The 18,602-nt window shown below is 41.4% G+C and overlaps 1 protein-coding gene across 1 annotated transcript in view; it reads left to right on the forward strand.

The window, feature by feature from the left end:
- The first annotated feature begins 5,598 nt into the window (after positions 1–5,598).
- The window catches only part of smtnl2.L (smoothelin-like 2 L homeolog), a 75,355-nt gene continuing 62,351 nt past the window's right edge, over positions 5,599–18,602 (forward strand). The window contains exon 1 of the mRNA XM_018246331.2: positions 5,599–6,527. Within this exon, the coding sequence (XP_018101820.1) occupies positions 6,198–6,527 (330 nt within the window). The 5' untranslated portion in view covers positions 5,599–6,197. The remainder of the gene's footprint in view (positions 6,528–18,602) is intronic.

The raw sequence follows: 18,602 nt of genomic DNA on the forward strand, positions 1-18,602 counted from the left end.
TTTGTCTTTTAGATGAGGTCAGTGACCCCCATTTGAAAGCTGGAAAGAGTCAGAAGAGGAAGTAATAATAATGAAAAAATATAAACAAAAATAATGAAGACCAATTGAAAAGTTGCTTAGAACGGGCTGTTCTATAACATACTAAAAGTTAACTGAAAGGTGAACCACTCCTTTAAGTGCCCTGGATTGAAGCTTTAGAGTAAAAAGTGCTGAATGCAATAAAGAACATGCTTCTTCTTCTGTATTAAAATGCCCATAAATATATTTATAGTTTCTGTGAAGGTATGCCATATTTCGCACATCTCTGTGAGTGTTACAAAATGCACTGGAAGTAGATAACTCTGTAAACCTGGAAGTTTCTGGTGGGTAACAGGTAAGTGGGATAGGTGAGCTGGTACCATCAGGAAAGGGAAATCACACTGAGAGGCAACATGCTGAAAGACAGCAAGCGATGCTCATTGGATATACAGCAGCAAATCCATGGTAAATTAACCATGAAGCAAAATAAAACCAAATGGCCCATCTGGTTATGCATGACATCATTTTTACCTAACTTAACTCACTAACATTACTCTACTGTTTATTTACTAAGAGCGGACATGTCCTCTATTGCTGGCGGCTTAGAAAGTGAAGAACCAATTACAAATTCCATATTAATGCGAACTAGTACAACTGCCAAGGTGGCCTCTCTCCAAGGGAGAATATAAACATTATTACAATTCAAGTGTTTGGGTTCATTTAGCAATACACTCCTGTTCCGGCAAAACCTCTGCTGACTTTGCAGATTAAAAGAAGGGAATAGCAAAAGTTCACTATACACTTTTCTAATAGTATGTGCAATTGGATAATCCCATATAGAAACATTCCATTATAGAGAGTGACCCCAATCAATTTAGGGCCTTATACAAGGGAGTTTCAGGGTGCATTCCACCACATGGGAACACAGGCGCAGTGTCGGACTGGCCCACAGGGATACCAGGAAAAGTCCTGGTGGGCCCAGGTGTCAGTGGGCCCTCATGCTGCTAGACATTTGGCCTATTTCATGGCCATTCCTTATTTCTATGAGAATAAGGTGGCTAAATAGATGGAATAATAGATTATAGTATGTAAAGAAACGGAGAATAGATGAGTGAGGAAAGGAAGAATAATAGTACTAAGAGTGGGCCCCTGGTCTAAGATTAATTAGTGGGCCCCTAGTCAAAGGTTTTTGGGTGGGCCCCTGGTGTCCCAGTCCAACACTGCACAGGCGTTAACGGAGCCCATTCTTTTCAAAATAGGCAGCTCTGATGGGACCACACTAATCCTCCAAATGCTGCATGTTGTGTCTGACTTGCAATTAGCGGTTCAGCAACCTACATAGACCAGTGCTGTCTAACTGGCGGCCTACAGGCCACATCTGGCCAATGCCCCCCTGTGTGGTCCCCCACATGATAGTCTGATTGCTGTGACTGCTTCCCTTGCTAATTCTGTACTGAGATTAACTGGCCCCTGCATTGTTTACACCTCAAATTCAGACTGTAATTTCCTACATTGTTCACACCTGTAATCTCCCTGCATTTCTCATACCTGTGACACCTCTATTGTTCACATCGCTAAAACCCTGTACTGTTCAGACCTCTAAGAGTAGAACTCCACTGGCGATTTTGGCACGATCCACCGCGCTGCACAAAAACGCAGGCTTCAATACGGATACGACGGAAACAAGGTAAGCAATAGCAATTTCGGATGAAGTCTCAGCATTCATCCGACACAACTGTCTGATGCAGACGAATCATGCAATGTCTGCATCCTGCAGTCGTGTCGCGTCGGAGGAACGCTGCAACAACACGTGACATTGCTATTGCTTACCTTATTTCCATCCAAATTGACGCCTGCGTTTTTGTGCAGCGCATTGGATTGTGCCGAAATTGCCCGTGGAGTTCTACCCTTACCCGGACTGAAAGTGCTCACATTAATTACACTTCATACAAACTCCCTCTCTGTGCCCTGTGTGTGCCATACTCTGCCTGTGTGTGCTATACTCTGCCTGTGTGTGTTATACTCTGCCTGTCCTATTCTACCTGTATGTGCCATATTCTGCTTGATCTATGTTACCTGGGTGTACCATACTCTGCCTGTGTGTGCCATACTCTGCATGCCCTATGCTGTATGTGGGACTTGAGCCTGGTAGGGTTTGCTCTATTTGGAAATTGTTGTATGGGGCTCCTACGGTGTTTAAAGGGGAAACAAACCCCCCTACTAATAAAAATCGCTACACCCATCCCTACATAGCTCCCTTTCAGACTATATGTTAACTCCTGTAATTGCCCCTAATTCTTTCCTTAAATCTCCTTGCAGAGCCAGTGTAGCGGAGCTCACGGGCGCAATCTTCTGGCTCTTCGTTCTTCTTCAGATCCTCTTCCCTTCGGCAATTTCCGTCACTTTTTGGGCATGCACAGATGTCACAAACCAGACTGTGCATGCACCATATGCTGCTCACTTACCGCAGAAGACCAAAGAGCCGAAGATGGCACCCGTGAGCTCCACTTCGCTGACTCTGCAAGGAGAGTTAAGTAAAGAATTAGGGGCATTTGCAGGAGTTAACACCTAGGCTGGGTGGAGCAAGGAGGGGGGCTATGTAGCGTAGAGGGCAGGCCCGGACTGGCAATCTGAGTTCTGGCAAAGGCCAGATGGGCTGCTGTAAGTTGCCATAGACAGTCACTATTTATTGCTGGGGGTGCTTGGGCCTCTGTGAACTTGGAATGCCAGAACCTATTGTGAGTCCCAGTCCAGACCTGGTAGAGGGTAGTGATTTTTAATAGTAGGTGGTTTGGTTCTCCTTTAATCATGTGCTGGGGGTTGCTGTGTTATCCACAGGGGAGGAGGAGGAGGTATATGTTTTTAAGGGTATGTTATAATATGACTTAAATTTTTCACGAGGGATGCGTCATATCCCTGCAGTGAGCACTAACCATTTGGTCTTTTTGTGTGCTACCACCATTAATGTGGACATAGTCCTAAAAGTTCTTGCAGTAACGTGGGTGTGGTTTAACGTGGGTGTGGTTTAAAAACAGGGAATGCTCAACACTGGCTACCGCTGGGCCTCCACCACATAGGCCAGAAAAACTGCGGCCTTCTGTACCACTGAAGTTGGACAACACTGACATAGACAATAATGGGCCCTAAACCCCCAGTGCTTCAAGGACACTTGATCATAATAATATAATATGGTTCTTAAAGGGGGTTATTCACCTTAGCATAACATTTCAGTATGATGTATAGAGTGATATTCAGAGAAAATTTGCAATTTGTTGTCATCTCTTTTAATATTTGCCATTTTCTGCGTTATTTAGCTTTTGATTTACCAGCTCACCAGTTTGCAATTTAAAGGTTTCTAGGGTCCAAATTATCCTAGCAACCATTCATTGGTTTGAATAAGAGACTGGAATATGAATAGGAGAGCCTGAATAGAAAGAGTAATAAAAAGTAGGAATAAAAGTACATTTGTAGCCTTACGGGCATTTGTTTTTTTAAATGGAGTCAGTGACCCCCATTTGAAAGCCTGAGATTCAGAAGAAAAAGGCAAATAATGAAATAACTATAAAAAAATAAATAATGAAGACCAATTGAAACATTAACTAGAATTGGCCATTCTATATGAAAATAAAAGTTAAAAACTTAAAAGATGAACCACCCCTTTAACAATATAGAGGAACAGCTCTATTTAATGTTGATATATAACCATATTACATGTTTAGGCATTTTATCAGTTATCCAGACTGTGGCACCTGAAAAACTACAACTCCCAGCACCAACAGGCTTTGTGTTAGCCAGACCTGCATCACATTAAGGTGTCTTACATAATGAGTGTTGCACCTGCGTTTTGCAGTTCCTAGGAAAGCATTAAAAAGCCACCACAAAGGAAAGCTCAATGTCTAAAGGTGGCCATAGACTCAAAGATCCGCTCGTTTGGCGACATCGCCAAACGAGCGGATCTTTCCCCGATATGCCACTAAACTGCGTGGCTATATCGGGGGTAATTCAAGCGTTCGGCCGTATGGCCGAACGATCGAATTACGATGCGCCAAGCGGCTCCGACGGGTCGGTCGGGTAAAAATCCAACCTTCCCGATCGATATCGTGGCCAGATATCGATCGGGAAGACCCGTCGGAAGCCCCCATACACGGGCAGATAAGCTGTCAAATCGGTCCAAACGACCGATAACGGCAGCTTTATCTGCCCGTGTATGGCCACCTTTAGAACCTTAATACAAAACCTGGGATCCTTGCATGCAGGAATGTTAGCAGCAGTCACTGAGCACTAGCCTTTCCGAATGTATATACCATCCATGTTATAAATAACTACAGGATAGAATTGCTGACATAAGGAGGTGCCCGCACTTTGCCTTTAATAGTGATCTCAGGCACTGCTGAACATTAAAGTGCACACAGCATCTAGCGTTAACAAGTGACCAGTTCCCATTTGAATTCTGCAATATGAATACAAGTATGGGACCTGTTATCCAGAATGCTCGGGACCGGGGGTTTTCCAGATAAGCGATCTTTCCATAATTTGGATCGTCATAAGTCTACTAAAAAATCATTTAAACATTAAATAAACCCAATAGGCTGATTTTGCTTCCAATAAGGAAGTTGGGATCAAGCAGGGTTGCACTAGCCGGCGGGACACCAGGAAAAAACCCGGTGGGCCCCAGCCTTTATGGCCCCCCAACACTTCTGGCATTTTTTGTGCATGCGGTTTTACGTATATGCACGTCACTGCGTTTTTGCGCATGCCAGTCACTGTTGTTTTTACACATGCGCGTCACTGCTGTTTTTCCGCATGCACCTCACACATTTTTTTCGTGCATGCGCGTTAGCGCGTATTTTTTCGCATGTGTATGACAGGAATTTATCAGTTGGAGGGGGGCCTCGGGGACTGTCAGGAGGGCCTGTCGTTGTGCAGCCTGCTGGGCCCCTAAGGCTTCAGTCCGACCCTGGGATCAAGTACTGTTTTATTATTACAGAGAAAAAAGAAAACATTTTTTAAAAAATTGGATTACTTGGATAAAATGGAGCCTATGGGAAATGGCCTGTTATTTGGAGCTTTCGGGATAACGGGTTTCCTGATAACGGATCCCATACCTGTACAGGAAAATGTATTATGTATGTATTATGTATGCTTACACAAATGTAGCCACTGCAGAGAAAGTACAACTTTTGTAAACCTTTTTTATTTTAAATTAAAAGCAAATGACAAAATGTGATTTTCATGGGAATATTCTAATCACATCCAACAACGGTTTCCTTCAACAAACAAGGCTGAGTTTATCTCATGTTTATAACTTCAGACAAGCCCTGGTAGTCTCAGAAAAATGAAATAGAAGAATCCATGAATCCTGAATTATTATGCTGTATAATTATTCACACAAGCATATACAGATTTATCAGAATAATCCATGAATTTATTCGTTTACCAAGAAAGTTTTGGGGGGGGAAAAAAGCCAGTGGAGAAGTGTAAAGGTCAGTGTGAGCCAAGAGCAGCTCTACCCAGCCATCACTGCAGCATTCACCTCACCCCCTTCCCCTTGCTAAAGATAAGGAGCCTGTTTATTTTGGCACAGCCTAGTTACACAGGAGAGAAGACAAGATTGGAGTTGAACTCCCCCTCCCTCCCCCGCAGTTAGCATCTCCCTCCAGCTGCTCTGAATCAGCATCAGACTGGGCAGGAGGGGAGAAGTCAGTCCCTCTGCGCTAAGGGAAAAGGCAGTAGTAGGAGCCCTATGACACCTAAAAGAGCAGGAGGGTAGAAGTCAGTCTTGTATAGAAGGGAAAGCAGCAGCAGCAGCAGCACCATCCCATTCACACCTAGAGGAGTAGCAGCACCACCCACTGACACCTACACAAGCAGTAGCGCCGGCACATTGACACCTGCAGGAGGAGGAGGCGCAGCACTAACTCGCAGGCGCAAGGAAACGACGGTACCGCTATTAAGCAAGGGATCCTCGCGCTAAGAACGAGTGCAGCTTTGCTCAGTAGCGTTTGGCCCCAGGACAGAGGGAGCCTTGGTCTGAGCGATCATCAGAAAGACAACGAAGTGACAGCGCAACAGCCGAGATCGCGAATTAGGAGTTTGCGCGCACGATGCTCTGTTGCTCCGGTATTTATCGCATCTGCTCAGTTTAAACGATCGCATCGTGCCACTAAGTAGACTTTCTCATGGAGCCCGGACTAGAGGTGTCTGCCTGGCCCAGCGCTGGGTGCAAGAGCGAGGACAATGCGGTGCTACACGGCGCCATGCTGGAACTGCGCTCCGAGATGAACAACTTCAGGCGCGGGGTAGAGCGGCAGCTGGAGGACGTGCTAAGACTGGCCGGGCCGCTTTCTAGGTCCGTCGCTGATCTGCAGTGCGAGAACCGGCGGCTCCGGGAACAAGTAGACAGGTTGAGCCGACAGGTGGAGCTGCTGAGTCGGGCAGCGGGGCTGAGTGAGGAAGGACCGGTCCGCTTCTCTAGCCACGCCCTGCTCTCATTGTCCGGCAAAGCGCAGGTGAGTGGCAGCGTCACATCCGGCCACTGGGGCTGGCTAGAGAATCCAAGAGCGGCATTTAAAGTGGGGACCTAGTACAGGTGCCCAGTTGTGACAAAAACAAATATCAAAGCGCCAATAATGCGATTTAAAATTATTTTCTGGATAAGTGCTGTCCTATCTGTACCTGTTGTTTGCTAGGGCCTCCTCCCTTGTCCACCCCTGCACACACACCCGTTGTATAATGGTTAGGAAACTTTCTGTCTATATGCTCCATCCTGCTCAAGACCCAGCTATCACTTAAACACCACCTCTCCACATGTCATGCTGTGGGAAGGTGCTGCTGAGAGATGCAGATCAAGGGCTGCTGGTTAAACAGTCATGGGGTTTCTTTTCTATGTCAAATAAGAGACATGGGGAACACTACTTATACTCTTCAGGTGTTGTTGCATATACCGGTGATTCCTTAAACATACAGCCACGTCAACATTCAGCAAAGTTTCACACGAAAGGCAAGTACTTCGGCACTTCTTGCTGTGCAAATAATCCTTTATTTTACCCAGGTTTACCACTCCAAGTACAGAACAACACTTGGGGGGGGGGGGGGTTTGGGACGAAGGGAGTTGCAAACCCTCCGAAACGTTGTTTTGTACTTGGAGTGGTAAAACTGGCTAAAATAAAGCATTATTTGCACAGCAAAAAGTGGTGAAGTGCTTGCCTTTACTTTTGTGTCACTAAACCCCACAACTCAAGTTTCTATAGATTGCTCATTTAATAGGATCAATCAGAAAGTGGACATGCACATGGGTGCTAGGACATTCGGCTTAAATGTATGGTAGTGTTACTGGCCCTTTAAAAGTCACCTGCTGCCTCAGCGGAAAGGTCACTAAAGTCACTAGACTGTAAATTGTTATTGGATTAATATTCTAAATGTAAACCATAAATTTAGCCTCTGTCTATGAAATATTCTCTACCATTATATAATATATGGCAACACAGTGACTCGATGGTTGGTTTATCTATCTTGAATTGCTGTGGCTCTGAGCTAGTGCACTATCTGAAGGAGTTTGTGTGTTCAAGCGATGTCTGTGGGTTTCCTTGGGGTACTGCTGCTTCCTCCCATTCTCCAAACATATAGGCACATTAATTCCTTTATGTGAATGATGTATAATCCCTGTAAAACACTGCAGAATAAGTCTACTAAAAATAATTCCAATAGAAATTAAATCCAATAGAACAGTAAGGATTAGTAGTCGTACCTTAGCTGGGCTCAAGTACAAGGTAGTGGTTTATCCTTACAAAGAAAAAGGTAATCATTTTTAACAATGCAAATTATTTGTAATAAATATTTTGCTATTACTGACAAAAAAAAATAAGATCCATAACAATTAGTACATTTATATGATGGACAGGTCAGATATGAATTATGGCTGTAGGTATTTATATTTTTGTTAATATTGATGTGCTAGTAATAACCAAACGGGGACCGAATGAAATGGCACCGCATGAACAGCTAAGACTTCATTCATTTCTAACAATCACACACTTTAAAGGGAAGGTAGAACACAGCTGGCTTCCTGCTGATTCTCAGCAAGACTTGCCCAGTAGTAGGTCTCATGCATCCACATACCGGAACATGTTGCTACTGAACATGGAGGATATTTGTTTTCTGGGAAATGCAAACTGTAAACAAAGAAAGCAAGAGAATACAAGCATTTCGGTTAAATGTGCACTCTGCAGTTTCACTGGTTCAGTTTCTAGTTATACACTAGGCAGGAAAGAAATCCCATTTGAGCAGGGCTAGTTAGCATTTATTACAGGTATGGGACCTGTTATCCAGAATGTTCCAGGACCTGGGGTTTTATTGGATAAAGGATCTTTCAGTAATTTGGATCTCCATACTTTGTCTACTAAAAATCATATAAGTATGAAATGAACCCAGTCGCATTGTTTTGACTCCAATAAGGATGAATTATATTGAAGTTAGGATCAGGTACCAGGTACTGTTTTATTATTACTGAGAAAAAAAGGAATCATTTTTAAAAATGTGAATTATTTGATTAAAATAGAGTCTCTGGGAGATGGGCTTTCCGTAATTCAAAGTTTTTTGGATAACAGGTTTCCGGATAACAGATCCCATACCTGTATACCTGGGAAGGCATAGCTCTTATCTGCATGTTTGCTTTTCAAAATATGAGTAGGAAATACCATTTTGTTTCTCTCAAAGAATTGCTCGGTACAGAGCAGCACCAACCATTATTGATCACTAGGAGTGCTCTTCTATCATTGTCCATGGAAAAGACTCAATGTTGAGTCTTCCATTCAGTTCACATTAAAAATGTACAGCAAACCAATGTGCTGTGTGTCCAGCATGCTTATACCTCTACACTTTACTGTTTCAGGTAGAATAAATGACCCATATCTGATCATATACTAAGCCTTATTTCCCTTTGGACTTTATCCTAGTGTCTCTCTGTTTGGATACATAGGAAATTGGTATGCTAACATTTATTCTATTCAAATTACCCAGTGATCTCTCTGGCCTGTACAAGCAAGTTAGGCTATTTGTAGCCATCTTTGCAAATCATTTATGTACTCAGGAAGGAAGCTGTTGTTATATGATAAACAGCAAATTAAACTATCTGTAAATCTTCTTGCTACTGATAAAATAAATTGTATAGTAGTTCTACATGACTTTTCATCTGCTGAGTTCAATTAGTGAGTGTAATATATCGGCAAAAGTGCAATCATGTCCTTTCATGTTATCATGATTTCAGTGCTGACATTATTGCGTGCTGGTGAGTGAATGGTGAGCAGGGTGCACCTCGTGTACCTATCGGTGAATCGTGAAAGCTTTCCTATGAATGCAGAATCACTCTTGCTTTCAAAATCTATGCATTACTACAGTGGGAAAGTCACTTTATAAATAAGTTGCCCTTGTCTTGCTCAGCCCCAGCTAACCTTCATTCCTCCCTCAGTAAATAGTGGTGGGGCAGATAGTTTCACTTACAAACTTATCTTTATAAAATAGGAGCACCATTTTTCTTTTTCCACAAGGCAATTGTGCACCATGGGTTGTAAATGAGATGAATATAGCTGAGGCACCACCTGTATAATAAACTCGCCCCTTTCACTGACCACACCTTGTGCCAGTAGTACACAAACTGGTTTTGTATTGGGCTAGTGTAGGGGTTCAAGCAACATTCACAAGGGTTGTTATCAAAGTTAGCCAATGCTAGGGAGTAGTTTGCACACAATGGAGGCACAGTTTCAACTTGGGGGGTGGGTGAGAACTATTCATGTACTTTAGTAATATCCAGCCACATAGACTGATGGTTTTAGATGCCTGAAAGGGCTACAACTTTTATGAGCAAGTCTGTAAGAACTCTACCTATGGTACATAAGAGAGTACTGTTTGGCATTGTCATCATCAACGCCATAACGGTGTGCAATAGGTAAATGTCTTCTTTAGCATATTAATGGAATACCTGCTAGAATTTCAGGACTACAGCTGGGTGTCTTATTCCATCCTTTGAACACATCATTTCTTGCAGGGGTCCCCAACCGCCGGGCCATGGCCCAGTGCCAGGCCGCTGACATACCTGAACTGGGCTGCCGGGCACGCATTTGACGTGGCCTGCTTCTTTGACATCCTGAATTGGACACGGGCGCGCCAAATTGGACGCGGACACACCCAAATTTGACACTGGTGCGCCAAAGTTTGACTCTGTGTGTGCAGTTGACGCCCCCCGGTCCTTGCAAAAATTCTGCCTTTACACTGGTCCCTGGGCCAAAATAGGTTGAGGACCGCTAATTTATTGAACATTCTGATCAATCTGGGTTTTCTTAAGAAGGCTGCAGTATTGAAAGGTTTTGTGTAGCTTTACTTTTGAAATTCTTAATTGATGAGTTTTTGAGGTAATAAAGTAAAAAAACAACATAAATCCTCATGAATCCAAATTTTGATGTTTTGTAATAATCTGGAGGAACCAATCCTTGCAGACTGTGCCCTGACAAAGATAAACGTAGAAGTTTAGAGCTCCACCATATAAAGGTGTAGTGGATACTTTACATAGTTAAGTTACATAGAAAACATTGTTAAAGAAAAATTTGGTAAATAAAAGGTCTTATTTGCGATATACAGAACTATTTTCCATCATTTTTCCACCTCTACTGACAATTTTTAAAAAATGTTGATTAAAACTGGACTTGGCTATTTTTGTGGCATATGTTCGATTTTTTTTGAGCATTAATTGTACCCACAACACTTTTACAGACATTTTTTCTGCCATAATGAAAATGTCAAGGGAAAACTGTTAATAGTCTTTATAGGGAATTGTTTTTGGCACACAAACAACATTTTCACAGCACAATACCGGCAGTTTTTTATTTACAGTGTATACAACACAATTCCATAAACTCAATTTGAATTTGTCGTGCTTACGCCATTTTTACAATCTGGTCAACCTTTAAAAACTGTATTTACCGACACTTTTATGATTTCCCCCCCAATCGGTTGTGATGGTTTGAGTGACACTTTGTTTCATGCTGTGAAATACTTGCAGTTTCTGAGATGCATGTCTGGGTGGCAAAACCTGATTGGGGTTTGTCCTCTATGAGAAGTTATCTTATAGGTATTTTTGTTAATGGAAAGAGATTTTCAGTGCTTTTGCCACAGGCGCTGCTTAAATGTACTTTTCCCAGCAAGTGAAACACTGCCTTATTAAACTCAAGGGACGAAAACTCACCAGATGTAGCAATGAAACCATCGTGTAACTCTTAACATTTGGGGAACCGGAGCCTGATGCATCCCAGGTGCAAAATGCTGATTCATATGTGAGGGGTCGTGGGCCTGCAGAATATAATGTTCAAATCCTACCACATAAACATTAAAATTATAAACATATTAGCCCACTTTTATTTATTTTTTTTAAATAACTTTCCTCCGACAAAAAAAATTTGATACTTTTATTGTGTCTCCATGATTTATTACCGGACACTGTAAATTGAGCTTATCTAACTGTACAACTGTATTAAGTTCTCACTGTAAGAAACACATTTAATAGCAGCAGGGGGTTGAGTTGGGGGGATAAATTGAACAGGAATCGGGCTGTGTGGGGCTTTGCAAAAGATTATGTTGTTCCTATGTATTACAGCCAATTGTAGTACTGTGCACTGATTTCTTCAGGCAAAATGTGCTCCTGCCCCTGTGGAGCTTACAGTCTAAATGACCCGATTTAGACTGATGCTTCGGAAGATTCAGTGAGTAGCTTCTGCAGCATCAATCTTAGGTTTCATTTGGGCAGAAATTCATTTACCAGTGTGGTAAGCTTCTTTTAAATGCTGTCAATAGGTCTCTTAAAACCTAGTTTACGTACACAGCATATTGTGCAAAGTGTAATTTTAAAATTCAAATTGTTATATTTTTACCCAAACTTCATCTTTTACCCCAAAATATTGTGGGTGCTCACCATGTTGCATCCACCACAGTGATGATCTAATACATGGGCAAAATAATGTCTATTTTGGTAAATTGAGCTCAAAATATTTTGCAAATTTGTCCCTTCTGGTGTGCAGTGTAAGTAACAGTACAGGTATTATCGTCTGATCACTTTGTACAAGTAAGTTGCACCTATTGATGTAACTCATCCAGGGAATTGTGGTATAACCGTAAAATCTAGGCAAGGATCCTTTGTGAACCGGCTCCATTTTGCATCCAGTAAACAGGTTAAAAATGTAATAACAATAAATTTGTAGCCTTACAGAGCATTTGTTTTTTGGGCAGGGCCAGTAACCCCTATTTGAGAGCTGGAAAGAACCAGAAGAAGAAGGCTAATCATTCAAAACCTTTAAAAAATTAAAGGTGAATCACCCCTGCTATGGGATCAAAGTCATGTTGTAAATTACAAGGGGGTTCTAGAATGTAAGGGGTAACATTTTCCACCAGAAATCCATGGCAACCAATCGAATGTTGGCTTTTATTATTATCATCATACCTAATCTACACTATTACATTTTTTGTTGATTTGACCGGAGAAGGATACACTTTCATCAGGTTTAAAAAGATAAGAATTAGCAATTTAATTTTATAAGCAAATCAATAATATTTTTCCTCACCCATTAAAGTACAAAAACATACAGTGAGTTGGTTCCTGCTTTAGTTTGTCTATACATTTCATCCATTGAACCACCCAACTCGGTTCAGTAAACATTTTGGCAAATAACTTGCTCTCCTGCACAGAGTTTACCTAAAGTGTTGCTATACTGGTTAATATATAATCACCCACTATCGGCAAAAGACTGTGTGTGGGATGCTGGATGGCCCGGAGTTGCCTTTCTCTGATATGAGGACTTGTGTTGTGACTTTGTATGATACAATACATCTGAGGGCGAAAAGGGGAGGGACAAATCCTGTAATATACACACAGAGATTGACTAAGTACCCAAAACTATTCAGGGCAATTTAGACCATTAAGTGGTCCCATATAGAATTCCCTTCTTATGTTTTTCACTGCTGGACACTTGCTCTGGAATGCCTTCTTTCCTCCCCCTTTTCACACTATTGTTAAAAATAGCTGACCACTTTTAAGTAGCCTGCTTGCCCAGTTATTGTGTCAGACCGTCTTGCAGAGAGAGCCCAGGTAGAAGATCCTGTCATGTCCTGCAGGATTCTGGTAAGCCTTGTTACCTCTGATATACACTGTGTGTGTGTGTGTGTTTGCTGGGCTTCAATGATTTGCTTTTTGCTTAAAAATTGCAGTGTACCATAGAGGCTTTGCATTATGGAGTTTTAGTATTATGGAAAATCACATAACCGGTTGGTTATTGCTTTTTTTTCTCAAATTTTGGCTATAGACCACAGAAGTTCAGTATTAGGGAGAATCATGTAACTTGTTGGTTATTAGTTTTATATCAAATATCAAAGAGTGGGGAGCACTTTTGTGTCTCTGCCCAAAATATAGCCAAGGTCCATTTGCCCATTACATAAGGTCTGTCCATTTGAACATGTCATAGGGCATCATACATGCTGCACCTTTCTATGTCTGTTCTGTATGAATTTGTGTTTTTGTGGCTTTACAAAAGTGTTTCTCCCTTGATACCAGAAAAAGACACTAAGGACCCAAGGGGCATAGGTTTTAACTGAATAAATGTTATAACAGAGTGTTCAAAGCTGCTTGTGAGTTCATGTTATTACAACCTGTTACTCTTTTAAGTTGTATTTGTTTAAAGAAAAAACAGATTAAGCAGGTATTTTTCCTCCTTAGATTGAAGAACAGATTGACTATGCACATTCAGTTTAAAATGACATGTAACTTAAATGGCAGTTATATAGGTTACAAGGGTAACATGATCTAAGGGGTATAATTGTCTTGAAGTTGTTTTTTTTTTCATTAAAAGGTGTAGTTTTAAACTGCTTTCCAGTATATACATTATTTAGTTAAAAGTTATTTGTAAATATAATTGGCGTTGAAAGCAGTACCAGTGTGGTTATATTAGCTGCCCTCCCAATGCGATGGAGCAGTATACATTGGGTTATTGTGCCTCTGAAACAGAAAAACTGTTGTGGCTGCAAGCTAGGAGGCATGGAACACTAGAGCATGAAAATTTACTTTAAGTGGAACCAAAGACCCTAGCGGAACCATGAAACCATCCCAGATTATTTTTCTCCCTCTGCGAAACTTTAAAACTGGCATTCTGCCTTCATTCAGGTAGTGTTAAGCTGGCATCTGCCATATGGTGATGGAGGTTTCATCAATTCCAAAGAACACTGTTGCACTGCTCCGCTGCACTTCAGCTGATACAAGGCATTGTGAATAGAGATATTCGGGTCCAATTTTCCCTGGAAACCAGGCAGTGGTTTGAATGAGAGACCGGAAGCTTAACAGGAGAGGGTCCGAATAGAAAGATAAAAGCGACAAAACTGTAGATTCACACAGCAATACATTTATGGCTGCCAGGGCTACCAAATGATCGTTGCATAGAGGCAGAAGGGGAAAGCAAAAAAGTCTGAAAACCAATCATTTAAGGAAAATAATGAAAAAAAATGAATTCCTATTAAATCGTTGCTAATGATAGGATATTGTGTACAAATACATTGAGGTCCAGTGTCCCTGAGTTCAGCTTCTCCAGTGAAAGCCATTTGTTTTCACATTTCACTTTGGGATTTTTTTATGACACGTCCTCCCTATAACCTCTGCTTAAACGAATAAGCCTGCCAGATAGTCTCCCTTGTCTGATACTGTGTGTGACATTTGGTACTGTCAATGATTGTCTGTCTCTTTCTCTCTCTCTGGTGAATGGATGTAACTACGCAAATTCACTAAGATGCGGATTTTACTGAACGTTACCTCTTGCGCCAGACTTGCCTTCGCCACCTCAGACCAGGTGAAGTGCAATAGAGTAGATAGGACTTCTCAAAAAACGCTGGCGACTTTTCAGTTTTTAGGCTGCAAAATATCATAATTTTTTTTTAGGGTACCTGGCTTCCCTCCTACATTTCCTTACATATGGCACATAAACTATACACTGGGCACATGTGTAGGGCATTATAACAACTCTTATTTTATTTTATTAAGCTTCCCTGGGCTTGTGTAGTGTAATTTATTTGAAATGTAACTTCCAGCCATATGCAAATCAGCCAACGCTAGCGCAACTTCGCTTTGCTTGCCGAATTAGCAAAACTAGCGAACCTTCGCCATCGTTCGGCGCCCTGGACGCAACTTTGCATTTTAGTGAATTAGCGTTGTCCTGGCGAATTTTCTCCTGGCGAAGTGTGTCCACGTAAGCAAATCTGTCGCTGGTGAATTTCCGGAGATAAGTTGATTTGCCCCTGTGTCTCTACTTTATAAGTAGTTAAATGTCTTCAGGCAGCAATCCCCCCTCTCTTTGCAATCAACCAAGCACCGCCCTGATCCAAATACTTATTTTGAGTCATCTATCATTTTTCAAGTTGCTGAATACTTGTCGTGTCCAGTACCATAATCCTTGCACACGGTTCTGAACGCCAAGATTGGCATATCCTTATAACATTCTTTCTAATACGCACAGACCTGGGTTTGCTAAAACTGTAAAATACTGTCAGAAATGTATAACAGTGAGTTATCAGCATGATCATACTCTGCTCTGCTACATAGGCCTAGTTTTAAGCTTGATTCTGTCACTGAGGTGGATGCTGGAGATCCTGCAGTCTGAGTGGATTTGTGTTTGTAACTACCATCTTCATCTGCTGTTTGTTGTTGACACCAGATGTAACTCCTCTATGACCATCAGTTCAGGAAAAAAATATATGCATAGCATGCTTTAGAACAGCAAGGCAGAGACTAGGGAGACCTAACACTCATAAGTGAGACAGGGACATTTGTAATGAGATCTGACTTTTGGTTTGGCCAGTGCAATAAGCAGACCTAATTCCCGTTGGGAGTTACAATGTTCCCAGTGCACCTGTCCCCTATTAAACCCCCCCCCCCCATGAAAGGAATCTCCCCAGTAACCAGCCACAGGCCTAGTAGTTGCTAGGAAAAGATGATATTGTACTGCATGCATTGGACAAAATGCCGTTGTAGCAGAACCAGTTCCCTTTAACATTTAAAGGAAGGTTGGTGCGTGGTGTTGGAAGTTCTAGTTCAGCAACATCAGAAGGGCAATCAGTACATTGTATTCTCATTCAAACCTCTGTTTCAGACCACACTGCGTGAAAGTATGTGTTATGCAGCAGATTTTATACAGCTTACAAGGAGTTTTATAAACACTGAGCACTTGACTTCTGAATAGAAATATAGTTGCTTGTATAGTAGAATCAGCTCCCAGACTTTGTCAATTTGTGGGTCCTGGTGCACGTACCCTGACTGGCCACCTTCCAATCCTTTTCACAAGTATTGATTGAAGTACGGCACCACAAAAAAATTTTTTTTCTTATAGATAAAAATGCCTTTATTGGAACACTGGCAGGACCTGGATAAGCGACGTTTCAGGCTACACAGAGCCTTTTTTCATTTCTGAATAGAAATATAGTAACTAAGTAAACACGGGTGAGCTACTCACAGTATATATTTTAATGTCGTTTCTATTCTTATTCCTTGCCTGGAAAGTATTTTTGTCTCTGAATGTATTTTTGCAGCTGTTGGATTTCTGGTTTCTATTTGCCACTTTTTCGATGACTTCACTTGTCCTGTATATAAAGTCTTGTTTACATTGACCAGGTTTGTGCAAAACAGACACTGAATCCGTGCTGTGATGCCTTGCAGTGCAAGTTTATGGCTAGACAGGAAGCAAATGGGCTGCTTGACATGAAGAGGCAGATGCCTGTTTCTTGGGTCACTATTGTGCATTGCTTTGGCGATGCCACAACATATACTAGCTTTATGTTATGCTGAACAAAAGAGTTTATTACGCCCACAAAAAGCAGACTGTAATAGAGAAACTTGGTGATGGTGCAGTGCAGAAGTGAGGGCCAAGGATAAATGTAGTCCTAGTGCCTGAAAACTAGGGATGGGCGAATTTGACCCGTTTCGCGAAACGACGCCCATTAAAGTCTTTTTTTTTTTTTTATGACGCACAATGCCATCCAAGTCTATGGGTGTCAATTCTGCGGTGAAACAAGGCGAAAAAATTCGTTCATCCCTACTGAAAACCCTTGGTTATGATTTTATTGGATAGATAAATATTTGTAAAGCAAATATGGCTACTTGTGTAAACTACACATTGCATAAAGCAAGAGTATGATTCCTCTGATACAGCAACTCTAGAGCAACTGGGCCGCAGCAATGCAATTAGGCCCTGGCATTTAAAGGGGTTGTTCACCTTCCAAACACTTTTTCAGTTGAGTTGTTTTCAGATTGTTTGACAGAAATAAAGACGTTTTTGAATTGCTTTCCATTTTTTTTCTCCAAAATCTAAGTTTAATGTTCCTTTCTTAGCTGCCTTTAAGGAAACCCAGGGATTCTGCTCAGCAGGGACAAAGATTAGAAATGTATCAACTAAATGTATCAATTTAGAACAGTTTAGAGAGTCGGCGACCCCTCCCTCCGAGAGCAGCTTCAGAAAGGTGAAAAATTCGACTTCAATATTAGAAAAACAGTCATATATAGAAAATAGAAAGTAACTGGAAAAAGTCTTTATTTCTGGTAAACTATCTGAAACCAACTGAACAAAGTGTTGGAAGGTGAACAACCCCTTAAAAGTATGCAAAGGTGAAAACAGCCCTTCACAGGCCCGATTAATAATGACTGTCTATGGCATCTTACAGCATACATCTTCGCTGGCATTTGCCAGAATCTACAGATGGCCAATCCAGGCAAAACTGGTAAACACCTTTGCAGATAGACATTATGCAAGGCAGCAGGTACAAAAAGCATGTTCTGTGCATGCTTTGGGGGTTGTCAGATAAGGAAGTAGAAAATATTATGACTGTATTTATACAGTCTAAGGGGCACATTTACTAAACTCGAGTGAAGGATTAGAAGGAAAAATACTTTGTTCGACTATTCGACCATTCGATAGTCGAAGTACTGTCTCTTTAAAAGAAACTTCGACCACCTACTTCGCCACCTAAAACCTACTGAGCACCAATGTTAGCCTATGGGGAAGGTCCCCATAGGCTTTCTAGGCAATTTCAGATCGAAGGAAAATCGTTCGATCGATGGATTAAAATCCTTCGAATTGATCAAAGATTTTTCCTTTGATCGTTCGATCGAATGAAATGCGGTAGATCCTTCGACTTCGATATTTAATTAACCCTCAATATTCGACCCTTAGTAAATGTGCCCCCAACTGTATAGAGAATATTCAAGAGTATTATTTGACACCCTCTAAAAATCATGGGGCCAATGGAAGTTCTCCATGAGCAGCTCTTTAGCTTAATCTTTTAATAATTATTGGAAGTCATTTGTAAATAAAAGGCAAATAATTTCCAGGAAAAATATTATATATATATATATTTTCTTAAAATTCTAAAAAGTTTGTTTGAAGTTTGTTTGAAAATCTAAAATATTGAGTATGTTGTGCCATGGGTAGTTGGATCAATAGGTGCTTATTGACAGTTTAACATGGCCTCTTATTGCCCTACTAAAGTGCTGTGACTGTACACTGAAGCATAGT

Source organism: Xenopus laevis, chromosome 2L, assembly GCF_017654675.1.
Source record: "Xenopus laevis strain J_2021 chromosome 2L, Xenopus_laevis_v10.1, whole genome shotgun sequence".
NCBI lineage: Eukaryota > Metazoa > Chordata > Amphibia > Anura > Pipidae > Xenopus > Xenopus laevis.